At 46.9% G+C, this 25,771-nt stretch overlaps 2 protein-coding genes and 1 long non-coding RNA gene across 4 annotated transcripts in view; 2 read left to right on the top strand and 1 right to left on the bottom strand.

The window, feature by feature from the left end:
• LOC307208869 overlaps positions 1–25,771 on the top strand; it is a 288,717-nt gene that overhangs the window by 158,608 nt on the left and 104,338 nt on the right. The window lies entirely within an intron of this gene.
• On the top strand, positions 1,489–23,782 carry DHRS7 (dehydrogenase/reductase 7). The gene is made up of 7 exons (XM_079957694.1): positions 1,489–1,667; positions 11,573–11,725; positions 14,656–14,762; positions 15,721–15,960; positions 17,009–17,131; positions 20,240–20,455; positions 21,618–23,782. Exons 1-7 carry the CDS (start codon positions 1,532–1,534, stop codon positions 21,651–21,653), a joined length of 1,011 nt encoding a protein of 336 aa, XP_079813820.1. The 5' UTR covers positions 1,489–1,531; the 3' UTR covers positions 21,654–23,782.
• Positions 23,702–25,771, bottom strand: part of PCNX4 (pecanex 4) — a 22,453-nt gene continuing 20,383 nt past the window's right edge. For both annotated transcript variants that reach the window (XM_079984741.1, XM_079984740.1), the window contains exon 11: positions 23,702–24,449. In XM_079984741.1, coding sequence (XP_079840867.1) covers positions 24,198–24,449 — 252 coding nt within the window. In that variant the 3' untranslated portion in view covers positions 23,702–24,197. The remainder of the gene's footprint in view (positions 24,450–25,771) is intronic.

Here is a 25,771-nt window from a genome sequence, read left to right as displayed (position 1 = left end):
TTACCTTTACCTTTAATTGTAGTACCAGTAATTTCAATGGTCTACTGACTGGAATTCCAGTTGCTGCAACAGATTACAATTATGGGAAGCAATATTATCTTAAACCACACCTTTTCCATTGAGAAACCTTGGCACACAGATTATTTGGTTCATCAGGAATTCTCAGTCATTTAATAACTTTTGCATACTCTATATATCTCGTGCTTTGGAGAGGGGTGGGTAGGATAAAAAAATTATTCAAATGTATCTTTCCAAAAAAAAGATAACAAACTCATTTTTTTCACAACACCATGGTGGTTAAATTAGCAAAATCTCAAAAAGGAAATAGTACTCCTGTCAATTCCTTATCCTTTAATGCATTCATGTTATGCTGAGCAGTTTATAGTGAGACAAGAGCTTGGATGGTATTTCAAATTTCTTTGGGGGCAGGGAGCAATAAACACTGAATGAAACCAAAGCAGCAAACTACAGCCAAGACAATTGCGGATGGAAAGCCAGTATTTTGCCTGGATCCACAGTAACAAGTTCGGCTAGTTGTGTGGAGGAGTGTAACCAATGGCCTCCAAGAGTAATTTTTCTGTACCCTTCTAGAGAAACAACCTCCAAGGGTTGTAGAAAGCAACAGGGTGCTGGATGCAACGAGTTAAAGATTAACAGTATTAACTTTTAGTTTCCAGGGAGAACCTACTGAAAGCAAGCTTGGGGAGAGCAAAAGAACATCTCTTCTGCGCAGAGAATTGCCCGTGCTGGAAGGGGTCCAGCAGAAGGATCCTTGTAGATGCAATTTAAGTGTCTTTAAAATTGTTGAAAACAACACTGGCATCATCTGGTACCACAGCCCCTAGAAATTACCAATATGAATATTACCAATATGAAAATTACCAATATGAATATGAACATAGGGAAGTCACAAAGTTTATTGTTCTAGCCAAAAGCCATTAACATAAGCCATGGGTGGCCACCAACGCTTTGTGGTCCCTTTTCTTCATCCTGACTCTTCCAACAGTGGATGCTCACATGCGCGCTGATATTCCGAGAGCGAGAAAAACATTTCTGACAGCAAGAGCTGTTCGACAGTGGAACGGTCTCCCTGGAGAGGTGGCGAACTCTCCTTCCTTGGAGGTTTTTAAGCAGAGGTTGGATGATCATCCGTCATGGGTGCTTTAGCTGAAATTCCTGCTTTGCAAGGGGGTTGGACTAGCCTAGAAGACCCTTCCAAGTCTATGATTCTATGTTGTGAAAGTCACAGGAACAGGCCAAGCCGGGCTCCTTCCCTGGGCAGTTGGAAAGCTTCCACGCCTCCAGCTTCTGCACAGAACGCCGCGCGCAACGAAGGGGGCGGTAGCCACTTTCTTGGAGAGAACCGCGCGCGGCAACTCCACCCCTCCGGGGACGGCTCAGCCCTGTATGGGGCCTCTTCGGAGCCACGGCCACTCCCTGCTGGCAGAGAAGGGCGGCCCTCCTCGCCTGGCCCCGTCCCCTCTGCCTCTTAAGGGCGGCGGCGGCTGCCTGTCGCGCGCTCTTCCTCGCCATGGTGTGCTGGGGTCTCGTTTGCGCCCTGGCGGCGGGCGGCCTCCTGATCTACCTGATCGTCGAGCTCGCCATCTGGCTCCGAGCTGACAGCGACCTCACCGTGCTGGCGGCGGAACGGTGGGGCAAGAAGCCGGGTAAGCGGCGCGCCGGGCCCGCAGCGCTCTGGTTCTCTCCCCGGAGCGCGCGTTGCGCTGCTCCTCCTCTTTCGCCTTCTTCGCTTCCCCTCTCCGTGTGGGACGTGGCAGGACGTGTCCAAACGCTTCTCCATCCCTGAACGCGGAGAGCTGCCCTGCTCGGAGTCAGGGGTAGCCAACGTGGTGCCCTCCTGGATGGCCTGGGTCAGAATGATCAACGGGTAGCGATTTTGCGCGCTGGAGTTGGGCAACATCTGGAGCGCACCAGGATATGGTTACCTCCGTCTGCGCGAACTTGCAGCGCCTCTCTGCAGGGAAGGTCTCCAAATACACCTGTTTTTAAGCTCTGGGTAGCAAAGCACAGATTTACAAGTTCACGTGTATGCGTGCCCTGTGAGCATCCGTATGTGCAATTGCCCAGAAGTGTTGCTCCCTTGTAGGGGAGGGAGTGGAACAGGTTTGGTTTGCAAACTTGTCAACTTTCAGCAGCTAGGTATAAACCCTGCTACCTGGGGCTGGTGGGAGGTGCAGTCGGGAACTAATTTGGCAAAAGCTGGCCTGCCTACAGCTATTTTCTAGGCACATTTTTTTTGAGATTAAGTTGGGCAATATGGGTGTGGCCTTTCATCTGGAAAGCAACTGATGAAACGAAGCCTAATGGCTATGATAGAGAAACTGTGGTTTAGCAATCAAGGACTGATTAAGACTCTGGGCAACACTGGGCAATAAAAATTTGTTTGCGCCACACGGAATATTTTTTTAAAATAAGAAACACCTTGGAAAACAAGAAGAAACAACTCCCAGTGGCACTTGATTTTGAAAAGATATCTATTCATATTCAGCAAATATTTTGATTTGCCCCGAAGGGAAATGCCTTTATGCACATATCCGCTAACACTGTCCAAGTCACCCTTCGTCAGTTGCTGCATTTGCTGCTTTAAAAAAATCTGGGCAACCTGCAATCTTGCCTAGCTTGCAATCTTGCCTTGTCTTTTCCGCACAGCAACCAGCAACAGAGGAAACAATTGGTGCAGCCACAGGACTGGAAAGGGTTTGGTTTCATAGTGTGAGATCAAGTTTTGGGATAGGCCTGTGGGTTTGAGCTTGCTGTCAGGTGAATCACAGAGTTGGAAGGGACCACGAGGGTAAATCTGGTCCTATTGGGGTCATCTAGTCCAACCCCTTGAGATGCAGGTATATTTTTGCCCAAAGCGAGGTTCAAACCCACAACCCTGAGATTGAGTCTCATGCTCTACTGGCTGAGCTATGTGAGTAGTGAAGTGTGTTTCTGTGAAATCAAACCACCCCATAGCCTGATTCAATACATGGCTTACTCAGAATTAAGCCCCACTGTTCTAAATTAGAAGGCTTTGTGTGTTCATCCTGTGTGTATACATGTGTATCTTAAAAACAAAACAAACCATTCCGCAGCAGAGTAGCTGCTTCCACCATGTAGTCCAGGGGTAGGGGAACTTGGTGTCACCCGGATGTTGCTGAATTCCAACTCCCATCAGCCCCAACCCACATAGCCAGTGGTCAGGAACGATGGGAAATGTAGTGTGGCGCTGTGGATTAAACCACAGAGCCATAGACTTGCTGATCAGAAGGTCGGCGGTTCGAATCCCCGCAACAGGGTGAGCTCCCGTTGATCGGTCCCTGCTCCTGCCCTCCTAGCAGTTCAAAAGCATGTCAAAGTGCAAGTAGATAAATAGGTACCGCTCCTGCGGGAAGGTAAACGGCGTTTTCGTGCACTGCTCTGGTTCGCCAGAAGTGGCTTAGTCATGCCGGCCACATGATCCGGAAGCTGTATGCCGGCTCCCTCGGCCAATAAAGCGAGATGAGCGCCGCAACCCCAGAGTCGGACACGACTGGACCTAATGGTCAGGGGTCCCTTTACCTTTACCTTAATATCTGGAGGGCCATTGGTTCCCCAGCTCTGACGCAATTTGTTCACTGTACAGTGGTACCTTGGGTTATAGTCGCTTCAGTTACAGACTCTGCTAACCCAAAAAATAGTGCTTCAGGTTAAGAACTTTGCTTCAGGATAAGAACAGAAATCGGGCTCTGGCGGTGCAGCAGCAGCAGGAGGCCCCATTAGCTAAAATGGTGCTTCAGGTTAAGAACAGTTTCAGGTTAAGAACGGACCTCCAGAATGAATTAAGTTCTTAACCAGAGGTACCACTCATTTCAACAACATGGATTTAAAAAGACAGAGTCTAGCAGTGAAAGAGAAATGTCCCAAATTCGGGTGATGGCTAACCCTGAATAACTACTGTCCTCCATTCCTGGACTTGGGGTAGAATTCAGCGTAGCCCTAGCAGCCTTTCTCAAACTTGGGTCCTCAGCTGTTGTTGGCTACAGCTCCCATAATCCCTGACCACTGGTACTACTAGCTAAGGATGATGGGAATTGGAGTCCAGCAAAAACTGGGGACCCAAGTTTGAGAAACACTGCAAGGAGATTGCTTTCTCAACGCGAGCTATTCTGCTTGCCTGATGGAACAATCTCCCCTTTCCTTCCCCAGCTATTTAGGGGTTTTTTCCCGATTCTCGAGAGCAGATTTGGGGGGAGGTAGGAGGGCGTGCAGGGGGAGGAGAGGGGAAAAGCCATGTTGCACTAGTGGGAGTCCTTGTTCTGTTTTCTGCTAACGGAAATGACTAGTTGAATCTGGCTCAGGGTTACTATTTTAGTCACAACCCCTACGAAAAAGGAATCTACACTCCAGTACTGGAAAGAAAAATGTATATGGAGAAAGCACGTTTTTATGGACCTTTAATCAATTGGTTGTATGTACATTTAAGGGATAATAACCCGTTCCTTTCCAGGAGGGTTAAATAGGTAAAAAAAGGTAAAATATTATATTGCTATTGTGCGCGTTTTAACGTTATTGAAAAACATACTCAAAAGTAAGACCTATTGCATTCAATGCGAGTTACTCAAAGGCAAATTGGGTTAGGATTTCAGCCTAAGGGGTGAAATCTGGAAACACAAAAAGTGATTGTTGGAGCCAAAGGAACAGCGTATGCCAGACAATTTGCTAACATCTGTGAGGGACAAATGCTTCCATGTATGCTTCTTGGCAGCTGTTGCCGTGCTGGAAAATTCTGCTACCATCTTGCACAACTCAGAACCCTCCAAGCTGAATGCAGCTCGGAAATTGCATCCTGTCTAGGCAGGGGCATTCCTAGTCACTTGACAGAGTTGGGTGCAGGCCCACAGATCTGCGTGTGCTGATTTAGATATGCATTTATGCCCACTTACGCAGATTTTCAGAGAGGAAATCCCAACTCTGGCTCTTAGACCTCACTCTGAATTACTGTACAGTGGTGCCCCACAAGACGAACGCCTCGTAAGACGGAAAACCCGCTAGACGAAAGGGTTTTCCGTTTTGGAGGCGCTTCGCAAAACAAATTTCCCTATGGGCTTGCTTCGCAAGACGAAATGTCTTGCGAGTTCCGGCAGGTTTTTTCCCCTTTCCCCCCCTTTTCCTAAGCCCTTAAGCCGCTTATCAGCTGATCCGCTGTCAGTGGGCTTGCTTCGCAAGATGAAAAAACCGCTATACGAAGAGCCTCACGGAACGGATTAATTTCGTCTAGCGAGGCACCACTGTATTTTTCGCCCCATAGGGCGCACCTAGTTTTGAGGGAGGGAAATAAAGGGGAAAAAATTATTTTCCCCCCCCCAGGCGCGGGGCTGGGGCGGGGGAAGACCAAGCTTCCCCCAGCCCCAGCCCCCAGAACAGGCTGCTATCCGCAAGCCTAGGGAGCCATGTGGGAACTCCTGCGGGCTCCCCAGGCTTGCGGATAGCTTCCTGCGCACCGACGCCTCTCGCTCTCCAGGCTTCAGTGAAAGCCTGCATTTGCCCCATAGGACACACACACATTTTCCCTTCATTTTTGGAGGGGGAAAAGTGCGTCCTATAGGGCGAAAAATACGGTACATAGGGTGCCAGCAGGAATTTTGCAGGTCCTGGTGCTAAAGGCATAAGACAGAACTCTGCTGAATCAACCCAAAGGCCATCTGATCTGGGATTCTGTTCACAAAGATGCAGCTGTAAACTGGCGGAAGTTGCTACACCCCTCAGTTTATTTTGGTTGCTCTTTGCTTTTCCAACGCTACAATATTCTTTTGGAGGTATGGTGACCAGAACTGTACACACAAGTACAACTGCAAGTGTGAAGCTGATCTTTCTTAGGGACAATTTACAAGTTACAACTTTTTTGCTGGAAGACCAGCAGTTCCGCATTTGAGTTAATTTGATGATTTGTTCCCTTTTAATTTCTCAATAAGGCCTAGAACGTCATTTCCCGTCATCACCTTTTGCCTCTGTCCCTTAGGCTCTCTTCTTGAGAAAGTTAGCTTAGGTAAGGGATCTGCCCTACATCTCTCACTGTGAAGACAGATGCAAATACCACGTTGGCCCGAATATAAGCCGCGCCTGCAAATAAGCCACACCTTTAAAATTCAAGGGGGGGGGGGGAATAAAACAGACAATACCTGAATATAAGCCGCTCCCTTAAAATTGGGTTACAGGCTGAAAATTGCTGCGGTTGGTAGAATTGTAACTCCAAGCCAGTTTTTATAAGGTCGCGAATTTAAGCCGCACTTAGTTGGAATTTGGGGGGGGGGAGGTGCAGCTTCTATTCAGGCCAATACGATAATTCATTCAGGTTCTCTGAAGTCTCCTTCTAACTCCCTTTTGGTCCAAAGATCCAACTGCCTAGCTGGTTTCCTAATGCATTAAATGTGTGTGTTTAGTGGTGCTCCTCAAATTTATTTATTGCCTCCCTTAGTATCCGTGGCCATTTCTGCAGCAATTTGTGTTCCTTGCCTCTACCAGCTTCCTTGACTCCAGTGGCGTAGCGTGGGGGGTGCAGGGGGGGCCGGCCGCACCGGGTGCAACATCTGGGGGTTAGGGTTAGGGGGCGCAAATCCACGGGTTCGGGGGCGCAAATCCACGGGTTAGGGGGCACAAATCCACGGGTTAGGGGGTGCAAATTACTTGCCTTGCCCCGGGTGCTGACAACCCACGCTACGCCACTGCTTGACTCTATTCATTAACCTTGCTGGTATCTGCTTGGCCCTGGTGGTAGCTTTCCTGATCTCTGCAACTGATGCGGGGTGGAAAACTGCCGGAGAATAGGGAAATCAGCAAAAAAAAACAACCTTCCATTTTGTTTGTGGGTGCCTCTATTGGATCAAAAGCCTTTCCGTATTCAGTCAAATGCCCCTCATTCAGAGAGGAGAATGTGTTGTCTTGGTATCTGTTACTTGGGTACATTCCTTCTACATTGGCTCTTGTAACCCATAGCCAACAATGTCCCTCTGATTCGTCTAACCCAGCCTCCCCCAATCTTTCACCCTCCAGATGTTCTGGGCTCCGTTCTTATCTGCGCTGAACCAGACGGAGCAATTGCAGAAACCGCCTCCTTATGGCTGGCTGGCTGTTGAGCTCTTTGCATTTAAAAAGCAGTCGCAACGTGCTTGTCTTTATGACGGTTGGATTGTAAATTGTAGACAGAAGGAGATTGCGGCCTTCTGGGGGAACAATACCACAGAGGGCTGGGCCACCTAACGTCAGGGCTAGACCCCCATCCTCTTGCGAAAATAATCCCGAAATGCAGTTGCACTGCAACTCTCAGATCTGTACTGCAGGCTTACATTGGCCGTGTATCAGTTTCACTAATACTTTCCACCAAAGGATAGGCAATTGCAGTTGGGTGAAGTGAGAGCTGGGCCATAAAGAAGGCTGATCGCCGAAGAATTGATGCTTTTGAATTATGATGCTGGAGGAGACTCTTGAGAGTCCCATGGACTGCAAGAAGATCAAACCTATCCATTCTGAAGGAAATCAGCCCTGAGGGCTCACTGGAAGGACAGATCGTAAATCTGAGGCTCCAATACTTTGGCCACCTCATGAGAAGAGAAGACTCCCTGGAAAAGACCCTGATGTTGGGAAAGATGGAGGGCACAAGGAGAAGGGGACAACAGAGGATGAGATGGTTGGACAGTGTTCTTGAAGCTACGAACATGAGTTTGACCAAACTGCGGGAGGCAGTGGAAGACAGGAGTGCCTGGCGTGCTCTGGTCCATGGGGTCATGAAGAGCCGGACACGACTTAACAACTAAACAACAACAACGAAGCCCATCGGCTACCCTCACCTGGTTTAGCCAGCCAGTCAGAGCCATTCCCAGGGTGTGGACGCTGTCGCATTCTGACAGCTTCTGGGAGCCACAGGTGAGACCTGAGTGCAAGAGGGGGACCAAAGGTGGACAAAATACCCCAAAAGATCATGATATGTCCTCCACCAGAGGTACTAGGTACTTTTCCTAACACCCCATACACCCCAAACACCAGAATAGGCCATCAGATACCCTCAAACGTATCCTGAATACATCTCTTCCACCTTGAAATTTCTCTGCTGGGTGTCAAGGGCCTTTGTGCAAATACAATTGCATCTAATCTTAATTGCCCAAAGGCCAATGAGGACATCACATAATCACAGCATTTGTTTTGTAAGTGGCAGCCCAGACAGGGGAGTAAGGGGCAAGAATTAACCCTTTCTCTCCCAGCTGCCATCGCCTCGTTGAATTTTTGCCTTTCCAGGGACTATCCCTTTGGCGGCAATGGAAGCTTCCCGTGAAATGCAGGGAGAGAGAACTATGTTTCTCCTCCGAACTCCCTACGATCCCCTCCTGCAGCTGCTCTTTACATAAACTAAAAAGCGTGCACGTTCTATTTATTTATTTATAAAAAAATATTTGTATACCGCTGCCTCGTTTTTTAAAAAAAATTGAAGCGGTTTACAGCTATAGCAACATAAAACTGTGCAATAAAAATGCCATTAAATAGTAAAAAAACCAAACATCCATTAACCATTGCAGAAGGATGTAGTATTCACTGCCTTCATGGACCTGGCAAAATAGAAATATTTTCAGCAGGCATTTAAAAGGTGTCTGCTGAATCTCCATTGGCAGGATGTTTGACATGACACTAAAGACCCTGTTTCTTGTTGCAAAATGAGTCTCATCGGCTTGGGGAACAACCAACAACAGCGCTCCTGCAAATGATATCAGACGGACGCGATTTTGCTGAGATTCCTGCATTGGAGGGGGTTGGACTAGATGGCCCTCAGAGTTGCTTCCAACTCTACGATTCTGTGAACCTCACAGGCTATATTGCTCTTTCCAAAAAAAAAAAGTGCTTCCTCCATGTAAAAAAACCCCCAAAATGTCCTTTTATACCAGAAGGGGATGAGTTCTACAGTGGTACCTCGGGTTAAGTACTTAATTCGTTCCAGAGGTCCGTACTAAACCTGAAACTGTTCTTAACCTGAAGCACCATTTTAGCTAATGGGGCCTGCCGCTGCCGCTGCGCCGCTGGACAATTTCTGTTCTCATCCTGAAGCGAAGTTCTTAACCTGAAGCATATGTAACCCGAGGTACCACTGTACTACTATATATTTCCATCAGAGAAATGTTATGTGACCCCCGAGCCAAGGAGATAAGTAACTATACAACCTTTAGAAGATATCTCAACGCAGTCATGTACAGTGGTACCTTGGGTTAAGTACTTAATTCGTTCCGGAGGCCCGTACTTAACCTGAAACTGTTCTTAACCTGAAGCACCACTTTAGCTAATGGGGCTTCCCGCTGCTGCCGCGCCGCCAAAGCACGATTTCTGTTCTCATCCTGAAGCAAAGTTCTTAACCTGAAGCACTATTTCTGGGTTAGCGGAGTCTGTAACCTGAAGCGTATAACCTGAGGCGTATGTAACCCGAGGTACCACTGTATAGTCTTCTCTTCAGGGTGAAGGGTTTAGGTCACAAGCAGGGGGTTTTGCTTGTGTGTGTGTGTGTGTGTGTGTGTGTGTGTGTAAGTGATGGAAATATGGGCCGACTCCTTGTCTCTGGAGTGCAGTCCATGACTGTGCAAACGGTGTTTCCTTCGCCTTCAGACCTATGTGAAACAACTGAGAGAGCAAACACCTACATGGTATCTGTTGCTAAAGAGAAGCCTAGGATGAAGAAAGCGATTTAGCAAGGAATCCCTTTGTTTGCCTTGTCGCTTGCAATTTCTGAGAATTTGGTGAGCACAGAGTTCTTTCTGTTGATGCAGCAAGGGAGCTTCGTTTGTGCAAGAACACAGAAGTTTATGTTGCGTGGAGTTGACTTTCTTCCGTTGCCTACAGATAAACTGGATCTCGCTTGGCCAAAACCACCTTATTCATTCATCTATCTATCTATCTATCTATCTATCTATCTATCTATCTATCTATCTATCTATGAAACATATCCTGCTTGCTTCCTGGGGCTCTCAGGGCAGCTAAGAAGCCACGATACAAAAAACAGCACTTCAGCAATAAATTATAAGGTATTTCTCAAAGAATGAAATCCCCCTATAAAGAATGAAAATCTCAAATTGGAAAGCATGTGTGTGCCTGCTAATGAAAAAAAGAGTTTGTGGCACGTTTAAAAGACAAAAAAAGTTGCAGTTTAAACCATGGGTAGCCCATGTGTGACGTCCTCAGATGTTCCTGAGCTAAAACTTGCATCATCCCTGACCAGTGGCCATGTTGGCTGAAGGGATTGTAACATCCAGCAACATCAAGTCAGCAGCACATGGGCAACGTCTTGTGGAAGCATTTATGGTGTAGATCAGGGGCAACTGACATAGTGCCCTTCAGGTGTTGCTTGACTACAAAGCCCATCATCCTTTTGACTACAACACCCATCATCCTTGGCCATTGGCCCTGCTGGATGGGGCTGGTAGGAGTTGGGAGTCCACAGTGGCTACCACTGGTCTAGATGAAGTAGACAGTAGCCCATGGAAACTGATTTATATCATAAATCTGTTAAGTCACAAGACTCCTTGTTGTTTTTCCTAAACCAGTCTAGGGAGTTTGCCCTAAAGAACAAAACTGCCTTAGCAAAAACAAACACTTGCTGCCTGCCGAAAAAACCAGCTTGTACCTGAATCAACCGATTCAAGTTACAAGGAAAGAGATTCCAACTAAACACGAGGAAGGACTTTCTGACAGTAAGAGCTGTTTGGCAGTGGAACAGACTCCCACAAGAGGTTCTGGTCTCTCCTTCCTTGGGGGTTTTTAAGCAGAGGTTGGATGGTCATCTGTCCTGGAGGCTTTTAGCTGAGATTCCTTTCATTGTAGGGGGTTGGACTAGATGACCCTTGAGGTCTCTTCCAACTCTACAAATCTATGATTCTGTGTTGCTACCTTCCAACCTCAATATTTATTAGTATTCTTCCTAGGGATAGTGAGTGCAATGATCTAAATTTGTATCTTCGTGTGTGTGTGTGTGTGTTTCTTTTTTCATTTAATTGTATTATTTGCATTTTATTTCTTTAATATGTTGCTGAAATGTGCTGATATTATTTTTAAACAATAACAATAATAATTTATTTCTACCCTGCCCATCTGACTGGATTTCCCAGCCACTCTGGGAGGCTTTCAACAGAACATTAAAAAACACAATACAGCATTAAACATTAAAAACTTCCCTAAGCAGGGCTGATGTCTTCTAGACAGGTAGTTGTTTATTTCCTTGACATCTGATGGGAGGGCATTCTACAGCATGGATGCCACCACTGAGAAGGCCCCATGCCTGGTTCCCTGTAACCTCACTTCTTGCAGTGAGGGAACCATCAGAAGGCCCTCAGAGGAGGACCTCAGTATCCGGGCTGAACAACGTGGGTAGAGATTCTCCTTTAGGTATACTGGGATGAATATATATATATATATATTGTGTGTATGCACCCACCCCCATTTATATACAGCGCTTCTGCGCGTGCACGACTGCCGAAACCCGGAAGTAAGCACCCACCAACCAAAGTTTACCTGAAGAAGAGACACCCGATTAAATTACTGCGTGCCTTCCTTCTGACAGAAAAAGAGCTGCCTGGGAAAGTTGTCTGGGTGACGGGAGCCTCCAGCGGAATCGGCGAGGAGATGGCTTACCAGCTGGCAAAGATCGGCTCGCCACTTGCGCTCTCGGCGAGAAGGGAGAACGAGCTGGAGAGAGTGAAAAAGAAGTGCATCGGTAGGATTTCGTTATCTTGAAAGCTTGTCTTTTATTTTGCTTTTAGAATATCTGTGCCTGCAATCCCCCGCTGCAAGTGGGAAACCGTATTCTATGCATGGCAGAGGGTTGGTCTAGACGATCCGTTGGGTCCTTTCCAACGCACCTGCCCATCAAGCATCATCATAAGCTGTTATGTCAAAGTTGGCCCACTGGCTTTCTCACCCCTGCCCTGGGCCACCGTTTCCTGTACGCCTGTGCATGATAAAAGCACCAAAAGAATCCCGTTTTGCCCATCTTAACGCCCAAGGTTGGTGGGGATGGAAGTTTGCTTCCACGTCCAGATATTGGTTAGGTGCAGGGCTTTTTTCCAGCCACAACATGCTAGAGCTCAGTTCCGGCACGTCTCAGGTAGGTGCCATTGCAGCTGAAGAAGGAGGCATTCATTGTGAATTCCGGCACCTCTTTTTCTAGAAAAATAGCACTCGGTTAGGGTTTTAAACACAAACGCAGGCACAGTGGTGCCTCACAAGATGAATGCCTCGCTAGATGAAAAACGCGCAAGACGAAAGGGTTTTTCGTTTCTTGAGTTGCTTCGCAAGACGATTTTCCCTATGGGCTTGCTTTGCAAGACGAAAACGTCTTGCGGGTTTGCTTCCTTTTTCTTAAAGCCGTTAATACCCAGGGAATCCGCGCTCCGCAAAACGAAAAAATCGCAAGACGAAGCAACTCGCGGAACGAATTAATTTCGTCTTGCGAGGCACCACTGCGTATTGAATTGTGCCTGGAAGCAAACTGGCAGGCAGCGCAGATAAAGCCTCCCCTTGAAAATTTTTAGGATTTGCCTTGCCCCTGAATATTAATCCAAAATTTGGGGGGCATTCTCATCCCACTTCTTCCCTGAAACATATGGGGGGGGCGTGAATACAGCAAGCCTGCAACTTACACACAATTAACTTGTGTGCATTCAGCTTTATGTGCTTGGCAATAAAATAAAAAGGGGGCAGAAATAGGGTGGGCATGCACTGAAAAAGGCCTTCAGCAATCCCACCTCTCTTTGCACCCAATGTGTTTTGACTCTATGCAATTTTGGTTTTAGGCACAATCCGTTCCCCCTGAGTAAGTTGGGGGGCTTCCTGTACTTGAACCCAGAATGATGGTTTAACTGCTCTTTTAACTGACAACCAAATGGTTTAAATGTTCCATCCATTGAACCCTTGTTGAGCTTGAGCTAAGCAGCGATGTTGCCTAGTTGTTCTGCTGATGCAACACCCCCTTTGTTCCTCCCACTCACCTTCCCCCATTATTAAAGCATTGCCAAGTGGTGGAGAGGTTGTCAGCTACTTCTAACAGTGGCATCTTGCCACAAAACGGGCGTCATTGTTTCCAAGGTCACAGTGATGGGCAGTTTATCTGTGGCAAAGGTTGTAGTCTTGCAGTGCCAGAGCCGCTCTTGCAAACCAAGCACAGCCCACGTCATATTTGCTCAACAAATGAAGGAAACAAGGTCCATGCCAGTTTTGCTTATGGAGAGTATTTAGGGATTTAATCATTAACAAGTCCTATTAGATGTTGTCCAGGGCTCCTGGATTCCAGTGCGTAACCGATGGAAAGGAGAGATTAGGATCAAATGGGTAGACAGCATTTGAACATCACAGGGGTCATTTTGCTTGCAAAAATACGGGGTCCCTGCATTAGCCTTCATGATTAGCCATTAACTACGCAGTTTACAACCATTTGTTCTCTGTGGGAGGGGAGGGGGAGGCTGGCCTTGCAGCAATGTAGAGCATTAAAAAAAAAGCAGAGCTGATCAAAGGGTTCCTTCATGTGCCCGCCAACCCATTTGCAAACCCTGTAAATAGTTGCGTACAGTTCAGTATAGAAATAAATTGAGAAACCTTTGAAGGCTGATTACCGTATTTTTCGCTCCATAAGATGCCCTTTTTCCCTCCTAAAAAGTAAGGGGAAATGTGTGTGCGTCTTATGGAGCGAATGCAGGGGGGAGGCAGGCAGGAAAAGGCCCCAAGAGCCGCACACAAGCTCCGTGTGGCTCTTGCGGGCTTTTCCCCAGGAGTGAGAAGGGACTGACGCGGCCAGTCAATCCCTTCTCCCTCCTCATAGAAAAGCCCGCAGGAGCTGCACGCTCCTTAAAGGGTGCGTGGCTCCTGTGGGCTTTTGTGGGAGCCGGGAGAGGCTGCGCGCGACTATGGCAATTCCCCCACCTTCCACAAAAGCCCACAGGAGCCGCGCACCCTTTAAGGAGCGCGCGGCTCCTGCGGGCTTTTCTACGAGGAGGGAGAAGGGACTGACTGGGGAAAAGCCCACAAGAGCCGCGCGGAGCTTGTGTGCGGCTCTTGGGGCCTTTTCCTGCCTGCCTCCCCCCTGCATTAGCTCCATAAGACGCACACACCTTTCCCCTTACTTTCTAGGAGGGAAAAGGGGCGTCTTATGGAGCAAAAAATACGGTAGGTGCGCCTTATGGTCCGGTGCGCCTTATGGAGTGAAAAATGTGGGTATGTTTTAAGATGGGGGGGGGGAGGAGCTTTAATACTAAACACCCAAGGACTCCTTTCCTGCAGAAAACTAAACCAATATACTAAAGTGTATTAATTTAACCAGTGTATCTTTTGCATTCCCAAGTCATGTTACAGCTTTTTGGAATTTGAAAGCTGGAAAATTTAACAGCCTTTCTGTCCTGGTCATCATTTGGACAGTGCAGAGCTGGTTTGACCAATAATTTAAGGCCGCTCCCAATGTTAGCATGACCTGCCAGAGGTCATGTGCAATCTGCATGGTGATTCTGTGCAACACAGGCCATGTGAGCGCCTCTTGCATCCCAAGATCTGTGGGGCTAATGAAACAGAAGAGGAAGCGTTGTTTACCACTGTTTCTAAACGGCTCCTCTTCTTCCTTATTTCCCCTCCCCGGCTTAAAAAAATAAACACATTTAGAGATCAGCAGCCTCACTGACAAGGATATCCTCATTGTGCCGCTTGACTTGACTGACAGGAGTGCCCACGAAGCGGCGACAAAAACTGTCCTGAAGCATTTTGGGAAGGTAAGTCGGGCTTTCCTTGGTGGAATGCTTAGGGGGAGGGAGGAATTGCAAGGGCACCTGCCTTGGGCGCAGTTTGCAAAGTGGTAGAAAATGGGCGTCAAAGGTCATTTGTTATAAAGTGCGGAGCAGTTTGGCATTCTTCAAGCTGGTGCATGAAAAGCCAGCTCTTCATGAGATATCCAAAATTGGTTTTAAAAGCTGTCATAAGCGGCATGAGGGGGCTTCTGTTCTGGAAATTCGAACCCAAAGCCCCTTTCGGCACATGGAACTAGTCATGCTGTTGGGTTCCTGAGTTCAGTTTAAAAATAATAAATGTATTTATATCCGGTACAGTGGTACCTCTGGTTACGAACTTAATTCATTCCGGAGGTCTGTTCTTAACCTGAGCTACCGCTTTAGCTAATGGGGCCTCCCGCTGCTGCTGCACCTCCAGTACGCGATTTCTGTTCTCATCCTGAGGTAAAGTTCTTAACCCGAGGTACTACTTCCGGGTTAGCGGAGTCTGTAACCTGAAGTGTTTGTAACCCGAGGTACCACTTTTTTTATATATCAGAATTTGCAAGCAGTGTACATTAAAGCGCTCTGACGCCTTGTGGAAAAAAGAAAGTAACTTTTGTAGTTAGGAAAGTGAAGATGCTCATTGCTGTTTTACCTCCCTGCCAAAAACCAGAACAAATGCTCAGTTAAGTGCAGATACAGCCTAACCTTCATGCAAGCTTTGCGCGAACAAATCAGAATGAATGCTCAATAAATAAGTCTTTGGGACAACCCCTAGGATTACCTAATTCAGCATGCTTATTTTCCTTTTACTTAGTAAAACAAAGCTGAAAAATTTGCAACTTTGCAATTGGTACCTGTCTTTTGAAATGGGGAATTCCCCACAGAAAAATAAAGTTTTGGGGGTTTCCCCACCCTGTATCCCTGCAAATGCTTAACTTTCCCTCTCTTGTTCCCAAAGATCGACGTCTTGGTGAACAACGGCGGCCGTTCCCAGCGCTCCCTCTATGTAGACACGTCCGTCGATGTCTACAAGGCTATCATGGAGCTCAACTACATTGGCACTATCTCCCTAACGAAATACGTCCTGGACCACATGATACAGAGGAAACAGGGGAAGATAGTCACCATCAGCAGTGTGATGGGCATCATGGGAGCTCCCTTGGCCACTGGCTATTGCGCCAGTAAACACGCCTTGCAGGTAAGGGTTCTCTTCCGACCTTCGACTGCTCACGGCTTGTATCGGAGACTCTTGCCTTTGCCATGGACTCACTAGGTGGCCTTCGGCAAATGACTCTCTCACAGACTTGATCCCCCCCTTCCCCAGTGGCATGCGGTCAGTGGACTAGGCTAGTCCCCTAAATGTTCCCTTGGTACCTCCTTCCCCAAGCCCAGGAAGCTTCTGCCCAGCTTAGGGAGGGAGGTGCGATGCTCATGCGTGCAACATAATAATAATAATATTTTATATATATCCCGCCCTCCCCAGCTGAAGCCGCGCTCTGAGCAGCTAACAACAATAGAAGTAACACAGCATTCTAAAATCAATTCATTCTAAAACCAATTCAAAATCAAATTAATGGCAACCATTGGCCTAGAGTTCTGTGAGGATTACCAAAGGAGGGGGTCAGACTGTGCCTTGGCCAAAGGCCTGGTGGAACAGCTGTCTTGCAGGCCCTGTGGAAAGATGTCAAGTCCCGTAGGGCCCTAGTCTCTTGTGACAGAGCGTTCCACCAGATCGGAGCCACAGCCGAAAAGGCCCTGGCTCTGGTTGAGGCCAGCCTAACCTCCCTGTGGCCTGGGACCTCCAAGATGTTTTTGTTTGAAGACCGTAAGGTCCTCTGTGGGACATACCAGGAGAGGCGGTCCCCGCCCCACAATCACCTTCGCAAGCTGGTGCCTCTGGCCCTAACTGTTTCCCTGTGAACATTTCACCGCCCTGCCCCAAACCGTGATAGATGAGACAACCGTGGTTTGTAAGGAACACAGGGAGCTGACTTATACCAACCTAGTACTGTCCACCCTGGCAGGCAAGGGATCTCCAAGGTTTCACACAGGGGTTTTCTCCCAGCCCTACGTCCAAAGATGTTGGGGATTAAATTTGAGACCTTCTACATGCACAGAAGATGCTTGGCCACTGAGCTATGGCTCTTGGTGCATCCCAGTGCAGGTTATCTAAGAGATTCCGTTCTGTTTGAGCTTGGGGGAACAAAGCTGGTACTGTTAACTGTCAGGCTCTTGTTGTTTCCCAGGGTTTCTTCAACTCTCTCCGACCTGAACTCACTGATTATCCTGGGATAAGTATAATTAACATCTGCCCGGGGCCTGTGCAGTCACAGATCATACAAAACGTCTTCACTGAAGATATTGCAAAGGTAAGAGAGGTTGAGGTGATTAAAGGACTGTGTTAACTGGGATTAGAAGAGGCCATGAAATCAAAGAAATCTGCTGTGTGCAGAGTTGGATATCACCTAGAGTTGTCACTAAATATTTATAAAGCTAGTTTATTAAGTAGTTTAACCTAGAAGCCTCATTGAATTGAATAGGACTAACCTCTGAGCGGGACGCAGGTGGCGCTGTGGGTTAAAGCCTCAGCGCCTAGGGCTTGCCGATCGAAAGGTCGGCGGTTCGAATCCCTGCGGCGGGGTGCGCTCCCGCTGCTCGGTCCCAGCGCCTGCCAACCTAGCAGTTCGAAAGCACCTCCGGGTGCAAGTAGATAAATAGGGACCGCTTACCAGCGGGAAGGTAAACGGCGTTTCCGTGTGCGGCTCTGGCTCGCCAGAGCAGCGATGTCACGCTGGCCACGTGACCCGGAAGTGTCTCCAGACAGCGCTGGCCCCTGGCCTCTTAAGTGAGATGGGCGCACAACCCCAGAGTCTGTCAAGACTGGCCCGTACGGGCAGGGGTACCTTTACCTTTACCTTTTAACCTCTGAGCAGACATGGTTAGGATTGCACCGCAAAACGTTATTCCTCATAAATTAATAACTCACCGTTTATTAATCGAAGCCAGAACAACAACAACAAAATCACACATGGTTCTTCGTGAATGGATTCCAGTCTCTAGGTGGCTTCATATTATCCTCCTTGGAAGCACAATGGAAATAAAATATTTTTTTAAAAAAGACCCGCAGTATATTGTCTGACACCTTCCAGGTAAAGAAGGTACAGCCGTCCCGGGACTGTACCACTTCAGGACACGGGTGGGGCAATCATGTCTCCGAATGCTCCCACACATTTCCCCCCCAAAGGTGCCTACACATATAGGAAACTTGCAAGTCTAGAACAAGCTTAGGCTAGCCAATGCGATGCTCTCCAAATACAACTCCATGCTAGGGGGAGTTTTGTGTTTTTGTCGAGTGTTCTGTGCGGTGCTGAATTTCGTGTCCCATCTATGTTTTTTTAAAAAAGGAGTGGGTTTTGAAAAGCCAAACACAGTAGCCTTCACAGGGGCAACTCTGGTTTGCTGCTTGCACAGATCTTCTTTTGTCTTGCTGGCTATTCTGTAATCCTCTGGCAAGGCCAAACTCTTATGTAGTCATAGCCCGTAAATCCAAATTGCTCTGGCTGGCCTCTCATCCACTTTTGTTTTTTTAAAAGCAAGAAACTTTCAGGCTGCAAAGCTGCTTCTTCTTAAAATGCAACGGAGCACCAATCGCTTGCAGTGACTGAATTTATGATTAATGTGCCTGAACACTGTCCAGATAAGTAGGCCTGAAAGAGTTCGTACCAAGCCTTTTCAGACAATAATATCTCAGCTCAAATAAGCCAGGACATTGTTAAGGCAGCTTTGTGGCCTACTCAAGCTGCTCATAAGATAGTGATCCAGTTTAGGGGAACAGCTTTTTCTATTAACTCGGAGTCACACAATCTAGGCCTCTTTCCTCATAAGCCCCTGCCCCGAACTCAGCATAATTCTTCCCATGAATACTTGACACCCCTTTCGGCTGTCCAGAACTCTCCCCGGCTTTTATCATAGAATCATAGAGTTGGAAGAGACCACAAGGGCCATCGAGTCCAACCTCCTGCCGAGCAGGAAACACCATCAGAGCACTCCTGACATATGGTTGTCAAGCCTCTGCTTAAAGACCTCCAAAGAAGGAGACTCCACCACACTCCTTGGCAGCAAATTCCACTGTCGAACAGCTCTTACTGTCTCCACACTGCGCCCCCCCTCCCACTAAGGCAGGGATGGGAACACAGAGATTATGGGAGTTGGGAGTACAACAATGTCTAAGGCACCAGAGATTCCTTAACCGTGTCCTAGGGGTTGCCTTCAAAGATACATCACACACACAGGCTTTGTTAGAAAGATGAACAAGCCTTGCTGGGCAAGCACACAGCCCCTTTGTTTACGATGGGAACATAAAAACCAGATCTTTGCTTACTAAGATGAGAGATTGTTTGCTTTATAAAGATTTACATTCCGCCCCTCACCATTAGCGATCTCAGGGCAGGTCAAAACAATTTAAGACGCAAAGAAAGCAAAAAAGTACACTTAAAAAATCATACCAGTCCATCTATTAAACACGACAAAGATAAGATTGTCCAAATGTGGTCACTGTAATAAATTCATCGGGTGTACTGCGAGTTCTTGCTTGATTAAAAAGCAGCATAAATGGGCAAGGGCAAAATGCCACATTTTCTACTCTTAGCACAGATACAGCCTTCTGAAAGTGGACTGGCATATTGAACTGTGTCCCTTTTATGCTGATACGGTTGTATCAATGCCTCCACCTTGGGGGCAGCATGGGCCAATTCCCATCCAGCTCACCTGCCTCCTAGCTCACACCTGGCACAGGTGTGGCAAACCTATCTGGCCTGGCCAGTTAGATCTTACACTGTAAGGGGGGCAGGAATTATAATTTATCTTAAAAACCACTGTAAACAGTTAAAACGGTTAGTAGGATTGGAATAACACTTGCAGTTTACTGGTGAATTTCGGACAAAATGGAGATGTAAAATATTTGGATTATTATAAAAGATGCAGGAGGAAATGACTAACAATAGGACCCACAAAGGGGAGGAGGGATGTTCAGGAGATTCTATGGAATCTTGCTTTTAAGTTTAATGTTGTATATGTGATTGTAAAACGGCAATCTGAAAAATCAAATACCGTATTTTTTGCTCTATAAGACTCACTTTTTTCCTCCTAAAAAGGGGAAATGTGTGTGCGTCTTATGGAGCGAATGCAGGCCGCGCAGCTATCCCAGAAGCCAGAACAGCAAGAGGGATCGCTGCTTTCACTGCGCAGCGATCCCTCTTGCTGTTCTGGCTTCTGGGATTCAGAATATTTTTTTTTCTTGTTTTCCTCCTCCAAAAACTAGATGCATCTTATGGTCTGGTGCGTCTTATAGAGCAAAAAATACGGCAAATAATTAAAAAAGAAAGATCTTATGCGGCAAACCACTCTGTGATCCTCGGGAGATCGCATGCTCCCTCTCCAGCTTACTCTCTTCCCTAACCCCCTGCTTTCCCATCCAGGCAAATGCAAACGTTGGGGATCAGTCTCACAAAATGGAAACCAGCCGTTGCGTGCGACTAACACTGATCAGCATGGCTAACGATATAAAGGAAGCCTGGATCAGCGACCATCCATACCTGGCAGTCTGTTACCTCTGGCAATACACACCTACCTGGGCATGGTGGTTGTTGAACCGCCTAGGGAAGAAGCGAATTGAGAATTTCAAAAGAGGAGAGGTACGTCCTTCAAGCAAGAGCTGTTCTTATGTTCCGTTATCACTCTAGCCCAGGGTTTCGCAAACTTGGGTCTCCTCCTGCTGTTTTTGGACTACAAGTCCCATCACTCCTGGCCACTAGGGATGATGGGACTTCATCCCTGGCCTAAGGATGATGGGACTTGTAGTCCCGCAACAGCTGGAGATACCCAAGATTGGGAAACTCTGCTCTAGCCTATTCAGCCAGAAAAAATGTGTGTTGAAGAGCTTTGAAGGCTGAGTGGCGTATGACCCCGTCTTCATTTGCCCCCTTGCAATGCATTGTCTCAACCCACTTTGTGGGCTGCTTGTGTTCATCCTCTATATGGGCCAAAGTGTTCAGATCAGCCTGTTTTTATTGGAGGGTTTTAAAATGAGAAATAAGCAAGATCCGGTTTCATGCTGTTTGCCAGAAGAGGTGGAAGAAGCCAAGATCAGAACAAAAGGCATCCTCTCACATCTCTGCCTTTGCAATATTCATTCAGGTTCCCAGAGTGTATTTTCAAAAGCTGTATGGGGAGGGAGAGGGGAGGGGCAGGTGGTGGCAAAAGCTCTGGCCCAACTCTTTGGATCCTTCCTCAAGTTATGCTCTCTTAATCCCATGATGCATTAAAGCTGTTAGGCAGTGAAAGTGGTCCTCTTTCCTACACAGCCCAGTTTGAGGAGTGTTAAAAAAATGTTTTTGTTCTCTGTAACCCACCCAACTGGCTGGGTTGCCCCAGGCACTCTGGGCGGCTTCCAACAAATATAAAAGCATAATAACATTTTAAATATTTAATCAAACATTAAAAACTTCCCTATGCAGGGCTGTCTTCAGGTGTCTTCTAAAAGCTGTAGATAGATAATTTATTACGATCAGAGACCAGCTTATAAAAGCTGTATATTTATCTGCTTGGCATCTGATGGGAGGGTATTCCACAGGGTGAGCGCCACTGCTGAGAAGGCCCTCTGTCTGGTTCCCTGTAACCTCACTTCTTGCAGTCAGGGAACCACCAGAAGCCCTCGGAAGTGGACCTCAGTGTCCGCGCTGAACAATGGGGGTGGAGATGCTTCTTCAGGTATACAGGGCCTCTCCTTCGGGTATACTTAAGTATAAATGAAATTAAGAGCAGTCTGGACTAAGTTGTGCTTTTTGTTCATTGCAGGACGCTGATATTTCTTACTACAAAAAATCTTCTTAAAGGAGCATTACGTTCTGCTTTTCACCAATACCAGCATAAGGAGGAGGAAGAACCCCTGCTTTAAGTACACATTCTTTTTTGAGGATAACGAATGACATAATACGTAACCCATACCTGTTCCACTATAGTCTCTTGAATAAAAAATGATTTTATAACGCTTGTTGATACTGTAGTGTGGTTAGCCACCAAAAACCTTTACTACCTGGCCTTTCATGGTGCTATCTTCTGCTGTATGCTAGGGGGACCATTCAAATCTACACCCCATCCCAGTGTCTTCTCAGGCCCTGCCTTAATGTCTTCAGTGACTCATTTACTGTTTTTGCATCTTGCTTCATTTCAAGACCTCAGGATACGAAAAAGAATGTTAATATATGCAGGTGTCTCTCTCCAAACAATGCACTCTCAGGAAAACGTTTGTTAGGCGAGCGCTTGCATAAAGTCAGCCATTTCCATTGGGGAAATTTCTAATGTGTTCCTGACCATGGAATTTTCACCTCAAAATGATTGGAGGGGGCAGGGACACTGGAAAACCCTCTGAAAGCTTGCGAAGGTCAAACAAGGAAGGGGGGGTGGGAAAGCTCTCTATAGTTGTCCAATCCCCCTTCCTGCCTTGTTCTGGTGAAATGGCTGCTATCTACCAGCAAAACACAAATAAGTGAGGCTCGTTTAAGGCTGCTTATTTGTTTAAACAGGTCTGGCTGTTTGGATATCTGAATCTGCAGTATGTATACAGTGATGCCCCGCAAGACGAATGCCTCGCAAGACGGAAAACCCGCTAGACGAAAGGGTTTTCCGTTTTGGAGGCGCTTCGCAAAACGAATTTCCCTATGGGCTTGCTTCGCAAGACGAAAATGTCTTGTGAGTTTCTGCGGGGTTTTCTTCCTCCCCCCCCCTTTTCTAAGTCGCTAAGCCGCTTATCAGCTGATCCGCTAAGCCGATAAGCCGCTAAAAGCCGCTAATAGCGCTAATCCGTCAATGGGCTTGCTTTGCAAGACGAAAAAACTGCTAGACGAAGAGAATCGCGGAACGGATTATTTTCGTCTTGCGAGGCACCACTGTAATGAGGTTTGGGTACTAATTCCTTGTTTTTAGATGATTTTTTGCATAACAAACATTTGGATAGTGGGATCTGCAGGTACACAAAAAGGACCAAGCTTTTATCTACCACCTCCATTCTCTTACTGAATGCTACTAAGGCAGTGCTGTGTTCTTAAAAGTGGTTTTTGCTATATTTACATTTATAAAGAAAAGTACTTTGGCAGCAGTTAGATCTCATGTTGACTTTTAGCCTGGCTTTCTCCCGTGTGGCGACGAGATCCAAAGCTGCTTCAAATTAAAAAGATTAATTCAAATGAACCTTAAACATGGCTTGATTATAGTTAGTAAAAACTTGATTATAGTTAGCAAAAACAAAGGTTCACAAGCTTACGCATTGAAGCTGGCTCCTTTCTGCTTTTCACCATCAAGGCTAGCCGTTCAAACAACGCGGCAAGCTGCTGTTAATTAGAAGCAGAAATTTCAGAGCTCCTTTCTGTGGGTGTGCAGGAAGGAAGGGGGAGGAGAGAGATTGCATGAAAGGGGGCGGGTGGTCTGGGTTGCCTTTGAAGCCTCCGTTGTGCTTTGGCTTAAATGGGACACCTAGTAAGTCTCATGCCAAAATGTAAGTGGAAGAGCAGGATGGGAAGATACTGAAAGTTAAAGGACAATTCAAACTAATGCTAAAACGAAGCAAAACGAGGTCGGAAAGCCTTTTCTACCCCCCAGAAATCCAGATGTTCATTTCCATGTTCTACAGCAGTCATTCTAAAGCACTCTTGAGGCAGGAAATATTACATGAGATTTGTTTTTTCACCTTGCAGGGTACAGGTAAAAGCTTGGGTTTCAAACCTCTCCTTGCTTATAGGAATTTTGGTCCCAATGATTTCAGTGTTATCTAGAGATGGGCACATTAGCAGAGCAAGCTTTTCCACTTGCCAGGCTTATTGCACCATGAGACTGTTTGCACCAAAGTAAGAGTATCCGACTTGCTATATTTGAAAAGAACTCGCTGCAGGCTGAACAGATGTATTATTGAGTGTTTCTTCAAGTATTGCTTTGACAATGCAAATAAAGCTATACAATATAAACAAGTGATAAAATCCAAGTGTGGTCTTTCAAAATCGGGGAGAAAGCTTTCATCCTATGTACATTTTTGTACTAACCTGTGGTTTCAAAGTACGTAAGCTGTGACCTGCCTTCTAATGCAAGTCACCTGTCAAGCTACTGATTTTTCATTTAAAAAAACAACAACCTCGCAGAATACATCAATGAGCTTACTGCCTGCTTTTAAGTCTTCTCCCAGCATCTCCCTCCATCAGCCCAACAAGGATCAGAGGTTCAGACATCACTGGGGCTGAAAGAGACACGTTCATAATATTCCTGCCAAAAAAAACGGCCTCTTCTGCTGCCACCGACATCTTTGGCAACTTAAGTTTTCCTTGCTGCAAGAGTCAAGAAAATTAATGCAGTTTTTCTTTAGGAAACCAAAGGGCCAAGGGTCAAGTTCTAGAGCAAAGGTACATGGAGAGGTTCGCAGGAATAAACTGGGTAGCCCAGGGGAGGATCTGCTGCTTGTATGGTCAGGTTCCTCAAGAGGACAGGATGAGCTTGGATACTGTAGCGTTCCTCGTCGTCGTTGGTGGCATAGAGCAGCTCCCAAGAAAGGTTTGCCCACTGCCCTCTAACAGCTTCGCTGTTCAGTTTCCCCACTGGCACTAGGAATTCCTGAAGGGTGAGGACTCTGCTGGTATAAACTCCCTGAAAGACAAGGCACATACAGTTATACCTCAGATTACAGATGCTTTGGGTTGCGCACTGCGTTACTTCTGGGTTTTGGCGCTTGCGCAAAAACACGAAATTGCACTTTGCGCATGCGCAGAATCGCAACCCATGCGTGTGCAGACGTGGCACTGCGGGTTGCGAACAATGCAGGTTGCGAATGTACCTCCCACACGGATCACATTCGCAACCCGAGCGTCCACTGTATGTGGGAAATCAGCGCTCTTGTGTATTGCTGACAGCAGATTCTGACCCATCAGAGGCTTGTCGTTGGAATGGGGAGGAAGGCCAATCAAATATTCTAGAGTTTAGGGTGGGGGACACTTCAAAGTAGTGTGGGAGATGGTGACAGGGTTGCAGAGTGAAGGACCATAGCTCAACGGTAGAGCATCTGCTTTGCATGCAGAAGGCCGCTCGTTCAACTCCCAAGATCTCCAGGTAGTGTTGGGAATGTCAAACCCTGGAGAGCCACTTCTAGTCGGTGTACACACTACTGAGCTAGGCAGACCAAACTCTATATAAAGCATTAATAATAATAATAATAATAATAATAATAATAATAATAAATTATTTATACCCCACCCATCTGGCTGGGTTTCCCCAGCCACTCTGGGTGGCTCCCAATCGAATATTAAAAACACAATTAAACATTACTAAACCCTAAACAGGACTGCCTTCAGATGTCTTTTAAAAGTAGGAGAGTTGCTTATTTCCTTGACTTCTGATGGGAGGGTGTTCCACAGGGCAGGCGCCACTACTGAGAAGGCCCTCTGCCTGGTTCCCTGTAACCTCACTTCTCGTAGTGAGGAAACCACCAGAAGGCCCTCGGTGCTGGATCTCAGTATCCGGGCTGAACGATGGGGGTCAAGACGCTCCTTCAGGTATACTGGGCCTTTGAGGCCGTTTAGGGCTTTAAAGGTCAGCACCAACACTTTGAATTGTGCTCGGAAACCACCTGCTCAATCACCTTGGCCCAAGAATGGAAGATTTGAAACTGGGCAATAATTGGCCAGGTCTAAAGATGTTTTTTAAAAAAGTGGTTTAATGACTGCCTCTTTCAGCGAGTCTGAGAAGGCTCCCCCACAGAGAGAAGCATTCACCACCCTGCAGACCCCATCGCCCAGCCCTTCCTGGCTCGCTTTTATTAGCCAGGATGGGCAAGGATCAAGGAGACAGGTGGTTGGTTTCACTCGTCCAAGCAGCCTGCCCACATCCTCAGAGGTAACAGATTGGAATTGATCCCATATAACATAACTAGACAGGACTCCAGCACTCTCCTGCCCCAGCCCTGCTCCCACAGT

The sequence above is a fragment of the Podarcis cretensis genome (assembly GCF_951804945.1).
Source record: "Podarcis cretensis genome assembly, chromosome: 1".
Classification (NCBI taxonomy): Eukaryota; Metazoa; Chordata; class Lepidosauria; order Squamata; family Lacertidae; genus Podarcis; species Podarcis cretensis.
The sequence above is the reverse complement of the archived record's forward strand: the minus strand, read 5'-3'. Positions and strand labels throughout refer to the sequence as shown.